The sequence below is a fragment of the Chrysochloris asiatica genome, unplaced genomic scaffold, assembly GCF_000296735.1.
Source record: "Chrysochloris asiatica unplaced genomic scaffold, ChrAsi1.0 scaffold00146, whole genome shotgun sequence".
NCBI classification, from domain to species: domain Eukaryota; kingdom Metazoa; phylum Chordata; class Mammalia; order Afrosoricida; family Chrysochloridae; genus Chrysochloris; species Chrysochloris asiatica.
Window position 1 is genome coordinate 3,782,413 of NW_006408664.1, and position 8,102 is coordinate 3,790,514.

Below are 8,102 nucleotides of genomic sequence, written 5' to 3' on the forward strand. Positions count from 1 at the left end.
GCACAAACATAGATTTCTTTCAGTCAGTTGGCCAGGTAGCTGTCTTCCAAATTTCTTGGCAGAGAGGAATGAGTACTCCCAGTGCTACATCAGTTTGTTGAAAATTTTCAATTTGTATTCCATCAGTTCCCGGAACCTTGCTCTTAGCCAATGCCGTCAATGCTCTTTGGACTTCTTCCTTCGGTATTATTAGTTCTTTTTTTTTTCCCTTTTATTGTGTGATAGTTTACATGGGGGAACATTAGCTTTACACTCATTCTATCATACATCGTTTCAATGCCATAGTTACCATCCCGTCCATGCATCATCACCCAACCAAAGGTTATACTCCGCGGTTATTATTAGTTCTTGATCATATGCTACCTCTTGAAATGGTTGAACATCAGCCATTTCTTTTTGGTACACTGACTCCGTATATTCCTTCCACCTTCTTTTGATGCTTTCTGCATCATTCAATATTTTGCTATAGAATCTTTCAATACCACAAGTATAGGCTTAAATTTTTTTCTTCAGTCCTTTCAGCTTGAGAAATGCTGTGTGTTCTTCCCTTTTGGTTTTCTAACTCCAGGTCTTTGCACATTTCATTATACTATTTGATTTTGCCTTCTCAGACTGACCTTTTAAATCTATTCAGCTCTTTTACTTCATTTCTTCCATTTGCTTTAACATCTCTACAAGTTTCAGTGTCTCTTCTGATATCCATTTTGGTCTTTTGTTTCTTTCTTTTCTTCCAATGACCTTTTGCTTTCTTTCTGTATAATGTTCTTGAAGTCATCCCAAAACTCTTCTGGTCTTCGGTCTTTAGTGTCTAATGCAGCAAATCTGTTCTTGAGATGATCTCTAAATTCAGGTGGGATATATTCAAGGTCATATTTTGGCTCTTGGGGACTTGTTTTCATTTTCTTCATCTTCATCCTGAACTTGCATATGAACAATTGATGGTCTATTCCACAGTCTGTCCCTGGCCTTGTTTTGGCTGATGAGATACAGCTTTTTCACAGATGTAGTCAATTTGATTGCTGTGTATTCCATCTGGTGAGGTCCATGTGTATAGTCATTTTTATGTTGTTTAAAAAAGGTATTTGCAATGAACAAATCATTGGTCTTGCAAAATTCTATCATTCAATCTCCAGCATTGTTTCTATCATGAAGGTCATATTTTCTAACCACTGATCCTTCTTCTTAGTTTCCAACCTTTGCATTCCAATCTCCAGTAATTACCAATGCATCTTGATAGCATGTTTGATTAATTTCAGACTGGAAAAGTTGGTAGAATTCTTCAATTTCATCATCACGGGCTTTAGTGGTTTGTGCGTAAGCTTGAATAATAGTGGTATTAACAGGTCTTCCTTGTAGGTATATGGATATTATCCTATCACAGACAGCATTGCACTTTAAGTTCTTTTTGATGATGAATGCAATGCTGTTCCTGTTAAATATGTCATTACCAGCACAACCATGTGATTGTCAGATTCAAAATGGTTAATACCAGCCTATTTCAGCTCACTAATGCCTAGCATATTGATGTTTATGCATTCCATTTCATATTTGACATTTCCCAATCTTCCTAGATTCATACTTCATATGTTCACTCCATGTCCTGATTATTAATGGATGTTTACAGATGTATCTCTTCATTTTGAGTTGTGCCTCATCAGCAAATGTAGGTCCTGAATGCTATACTCAATTCGTACCATCACAGTCAACTTAGATAGTAGCTAAGATATAGATATGTGTGTGTGTGTGTGTATAAAATTCTTAGTACTATAGTCTGTTTTCCTTTCAAATACTTCCATACTAAACTTTTGCTGGCATTCATACTGCAATTCCAATGTATTTGCTGTTTTCCATTTTATAAACGAAATGAGAAATGACATTGTTCTAGGCATTGTGGTTTGCCCTGCCTTCAGAAAAGTTTCCTTTGTCTTTAGTAAATCATTAGTCTTTCTATTTTTGATTAGAAGAAGTAAGGACTGGAGACTGAGGCCCTGTTTCAGTTAGGTATCTGGGAGCTCACTGTGAATCCTGACACATTCAAATGCCTCTATGATACTCAGCAATCATATGGGCAAGGTATCAATGATTTTGGAGAGAAGAAGGGAAGAGAGCTAGGGGTTGAAAAGTGGAACAGATCATGATGAAGCAATTGGGAAAAGCAGGCATTTAGTCCAGGGGTATTAAATACCATACAAATAGTCTACATGTTAAAGTTTAAGCAATGAAAAATGGCTGTCAACAAGAATGTGCTCTTGGATCTTCATCTTATCATTTATTGATTTGTGTTAATCAAGTGAGAATAAAAGGAGCTGGAGTCATCCACACAGAGGGCACAATATTTCATTGAACCTTTCTACAATGTTACACAGTGGGTATTATTACCCCTCTTTTACAGATGTGGAACATATCATAATGAAGCAATTGGGAAAAGCAGGCATTTGTGACTCAAGAGATTAAGGAACTTACTCAAGGTCACACAGCTGGCCAGGATTCAGTCAGTTCTGTCTGATTCCTAGTCTGTGCTCTTGGATACTATGCTTTTATCTTTTTGAATGAACCCCCCAAAATGAAGGAATTGTAAAAATGCATTTTACATTAATTTCTAACTTCCTTTACCTTAGCCCACACTTCAGCTTCTGCCTTTGCAATGCGTTCTTTGAACAGAGCTTCTTGAAATTGCTCTTCTTTATCCTGAATACTTGCCCCAATATCTGTGTATTTGGAGAAAAATAATTACAAATATCCACACACTGTTTCCTGGCTTTCCTTTTTGCCAGTATCTAGCTATTTACTTGGGTTATCTAATAGACATATCATCTTAGACTTCAATCTTTTCTTTTAAAATATCAAAAATGGAGTAAGTTTCTCCCTAACTGGTTAGAAGTGAACTGACAGAACTGTGTCTCAATTGAGTCAGCCTTTCTCTCACATCAATCTATACTATGGGAAACTAGGGAATTAAAGTGAAATAAATGTCCTGCAGAGAGGTACCCAAAGTAGGACAATAATTCTATTCTGAAGAGGTATTAAAACCACAGCTCATCTCTCCTTGGTCTTCCCATCTGAGTGCCAGCGCTAGCTCCATCAGGAAAGTGATGCAGAATGCTTTCTGTAGTATGCTACATTGTATGGTTTAAGGTGACAGATCAAACCCACCCCGGGCCTACATGTGAGAAAGACCTGGAGATCTGCTGCCATAAAACCTACCAAAAGCCCATTGCTATCTATTTGATGCTGACTTATAGTGACACCCCTCTAGGACAACATACAAGTGCTTCTTTGGGTTTCCCAGACAGTAAATGTTTACTGAGCAGACTGCCTCATCTGTCTCCTGTGGAGTGGTTGGTAGGTTTGAAACACTGGGTTTCACTTAACCAACACTTAACTCACTGCACAAACAAGGCTCCTTCTGTAAAGATTACCCTATGAGGTGGTTCTACTCTGTCACATGGATCATCATGAGTTGTAATCAACTTGATAGCACTTAACAACAATGCCATGGTTTAGTGTGTGGGCCGTATAGCTTTCTTTAGCTGCTTGTATACTGATGTAAGGAGTAATGGTTACAACAGGAACATTTTAATTCAGTGTTTCTGTGTCAATGATCACATTCTATTTCCAACTCATATATGTATAATACCCTCCCTACCTAGACAAGAAAATAAAAGTTAGAAGACCAAACAACTTGAATCTGACAAGTCACATGTTTTTTTTATGTATGAACAGAGCTGGACCTGGAGATGAAATCTGAGCTCTTTGAGCTGGGTACTGAATTTCTGCCCATCTCTTTGCCCAATTGTGTTGCTAGAGGCAGTTCAGAACTTGATGCAGATAAAGAATCATTGAGGGCTGAAACCACACATAATGGTCTATATCTCCAGCCCAAACTTGTATCATACTTATTCTTCATCCCATTAATTTATCACAAATTATATTTGTTGAATTGTTAGCTTTTCATGATTAGGTCATACTGATTAACTACTTGAAATTAGAGTTCACAAAGCACAGTGTATCTTCCATGGTCCTTAACTTGATGATAGGCACAAATGAGACATTTGCGGATATGTGTGTTTGTCAGTCCCTCTTATTTCCCTCTGTAACAGGACCCATTTCTCTCAAGAAGTTTCCTCCCTTACTGCAGTTTGTTCTGAAGGGATGCTCCACACCTCCCCAATGACAGCCCAATCTCTTTGGCCCATCACATTAGTCCCACCCTCCAGGTAACAATAATTGGTCCAGGATTGGGCACATCTTCAAGACTGATTAAACAAACTCTTTCTGAGGGTTTTATATAAGTATATATAGAGATCACAGTTCTTTTTCCTCTGGAGATTTTAAGCTGCAGATAATAGATGTTCAGAGCTATTGGAGTACACATTTCCTTTACCTGCTGCTTACTGTAGGAAGCCTGGCTGTAGTAGTAAACTTGTCTATTTTCTTTGTGAGTTTAAGCTAACTTACAAAGAAAGTGAGTGTGAGAAACTGAAAGTCCTTGATGTCCCCGTGGCCAGATCTCACTTGGATAGCTTTCTTTGAGAAGTCCAGAAATTTCCTTCATAAATAGTTTGGCCTGAGTTTTTCTACCTTCTGAAACTGAAAGTACATGCTTGGTGGTATTGACTAAGAATCTTTACAACTAGATCATCAAAGAATCTCAAAACCACAGGGCAAAAATCTAGATGTATGGGATAGACATACACATACTGCAGACTCAACATGAGTTGTTCAGTGTCACTGAGTCAGTTGTGACTCATAGCGACTCCTATAGAAGCAGAAAACGTCATTTTTCTCCCACAGAGTGACTGGTGGGCTAGAACTATCAACTTTGTGGCTCGAAGTCCAGTGCTTACCCCACAGAGTCATGATGCTCCCAGACACAGCGTATTATAGCTATAATTATGAAAGTTCTTCTATGAAGAAATGTGACTAAGTATGGGTCATCGATGTGTTGAACTTTGTAATTGCAAAATGTATTACAAGTGTAAGCTGTTACTGTTCTTTTCTTTATTCATTTTAACATCCTGGTGTGGTGCTGTGGGTTAATGTGCCAGACTGCAAAGCCGTTTGAACCGCAAGGTTGGCAGTTCAAGCTCACCAGCTGCTCCTCGGAAATTCTATATAGGGTTGCTATGGGTCGGAACCTACTAGATGGCACTTAACAACAACAACTGCTGTGGTGCTGTAGAATCAGCAATGGACTGTGAACCACAAGGTTGGTAGTTCAAACCCATAAGCTGCTCCTCAGAAACCATATACAGGGTCGTTATCAGTCAGAACCAACTTGATGGCACTTAATGCCAACAACCCCAAACTTGGAGTCCTGGTGTGGCACTGATGGGTAAGCATTAGACTGCTACCTTCAAGGTTGGTGGTTCAAATCTACCTATTGCTCCTCAGAAGCCCTATACAGAGTCTCTATGAATCGACTTGATGGTACTTAACAACAATAACAACTCCATACTATGTGTTCTCAACCCTGATTGTACAAAAGGACCCCTGCAGAGCTTTTAAAAATGCACATGCTGAAAAGTATCATACTTTGGACATAAACAACAGCTTATATGGATCTCAAGGCATGATGCCAAGTGAAAAAAAAACAATCTCAAAGAGTTACTCACTGAACACTTCCATTCATATAATGTTCTAAAAGTAGTACAATATAATGATGAGGAACAGAATGCTGGTTTCCAGTGGTAAGGGTTGGGCAGTTAGTTCACTGTTAAGGAGTAATACTAGGGTGTTTCCTTGTGTCAATGAACCAGTTCTATCTCTAATTCTGATGCTGGTTACACAAATATATACATATGATAAACTTCATAAAGCTATACACCAAGAAAAAAAAGTACATACAAGGTCTACCTCAAAAGGCACTCAAAATGTAACTGGGGAGGAGCTGCCTCCACAATGTAGAGTTGAACGTGATGATGCTAATGGAGTGAAGACCTAAGGACATTCATTTGCTGATGGGGCACAATGTAAAATGGAGAGAAACAGTTGTAAACATCCGTTAATAATCAGAACATGGAATGTATGAAATATGAATCTAGGAAGACTGGAAATTGTAAAAAATGAAATAGAATGCATAAACATTGATATCCTAGGCATTAGTGAGCTGAAATGGACTGGCATTAGCCATTTTGAATCTGATAATCACATGTTTTACTATGCTGGGAATGACAAATTGAAGTGGAACGGCATCACATTCATCATCAAAAAGAACATATCAAGATCAGTCATGAAGTACAACATTGTCTATGATAGAAGAATTCTACCAACTTCTTCAGTTTGAAATTGATCAAACGTGCAATCAAGATGTACTGATAATCACTGATGATTAGAATGCAAAGGTTGGAAACAAAGAGGAAAGATCAGTGGTTGGAAAATATGGCCTTGGTGATAGAAATGATGCTGGAGATTGCATGATAGAATTTTGCAAGACGAATGATTTGTTCACTGCAAATACCTTTTTAAAACAACATAAAAGACAACTATTCACATGGACCTCACCAGAAGGAATACACAGAAATCAAATTGAATACATCTGTTAAAAGAGACAGTGGAAACGCTCCATATCATCAGTAAAAACAAGGCCAGGGGCAGACTGTGGAATAGATCATCAATTGCTCATATGCAAATTCAGGCTGAAGCTGAAGAAAATGATAACATGAGCTAAAATATTACTGCAAATATATCCCACCTGAATTTAGAGAACATTGGAAGAACAGATTTGATGCATTAGACACTAAATACCAAGAGTTATGGGATGACACCAACAACATCATACAGGAGGAAAGCAAAAGGTCATTAAAAAGACAAGAAAAGAAGGAAAAGCCCAAAATGGATGTCAGAAGAGACTGAAACTTGATTTCCAGCATAAAGATGCTAAAGCAAACATAAGAAGTGAGGAGGCAAAAAATTGAACAAAACATTTCAAAGGTCAGCTGGAGAAGACAAAGTCAAATGTTATAATGAAATGTGTGAAGATCTGGAGTTGGAAAACTAAAAGGGAAGAAGAACACACTAAATGTTTTTCAAGGTGAGGGAACTTAAAAAATTCAAGCCTCGACTATTGGTATTGAGGGATCCTAGGAGCTCTGGTAGTGTAGTGGTTATGAATTGGGCTGAAAACCGCAAGCTCAGTAGATTGAGAGTACCAGCTATCCCATGGGAGAAAGATGAGGCTTTCTGCTCCCATAAAGATTTATAGCCTTGGAAACCCTGCACAGGATCGCTATGAGTCGGAATTGACTCCATGGCACATAACCACCATGGGCAAATTATTGAATGATGTAGAAAGCATCAAAAGAAGATGAAAGGAATACACAGAGTCACTGTACCAAAAAGAAATGGTCAAAAAAAGAAATGGTCAATGTTCAACCATTTCAAGAGGTGGCATACCAATGATACTGAAGGAAGAAGTCAAAGTACATTGAAATCATTGGCAAAGAATAAGGCACCAGGAATGGATAGAATACAAATGAAAATCTTTCAACAAACTCATGCCACACTGGAGGCACTCACTCGTGTATGTCAAGAAATTTGGAAGACAACTACCTGGCCAACTGACCGGTAGAGATTTGCATTTGTGCCCATCCAAAGAGAGGTGACCAAACAGAATGCAGAAATCACTGGACAATATCATTGATAAAACATGCAAGTAAAGTTTTGCTAAAGGTAATACAAAAACAGCTACAAACATACATTAACAGAGAACTTCCAGAGATTCAAGCTGATCTCAGAATGGGACATGGAGTGAGGGATATCATTGCTGATGTCAGATGGATTTTGCCTGAAAGCAGAGAATACCAGAAAGATGTTTACTTGTTCTTCATTGACTAAGCAAAGGCTTTTGATTATGTGGATTATGACAAGCTATGGACAACATTGCAAAGTATGAGTATTTTGGAACACTTAATTGTGCATTGAAAGAACTGGCAAAGAACAAAGCACCAGGAATTGATGGAATAAAAACTGAAATCTTTCAAGAAAGCGAGGCAGCACAAGAGGCACTCACTCATCTCTGCCAAGAAATTTGGAAGACAACAATCTGGCTGACTGATTGGAAGACACCCATATTTGTGCCCATTCCAAAGAGAGGTGACCCA

The 8,102-nt window shown here is 38.3% G+C and overlaps 1 protein-coding gene across 1 annotated transcript in view; it reads right to left on the reverse strand.

Annotated features, from left to right (window-relative positions):
- LOC102810647 (chromosome unknown open reading frame, human C6orf163) overlaps positions 1-8,102 on the reverse strand; it is a 36,812-nt gene that overhangs the window by 17,257 nt on the left and 11,453 nt on the right. Inside the window, exon 2 of the mRNA XM_006870665.1 lies at positions 2,614-2,708. Coding sequence (XP_006870727.1) covers positions 2,614-2,708 — 95 coding nt within the window. The remainder of the gene's footprint in view (positions 1-2,613; positions 2,709-8,102) is intronic.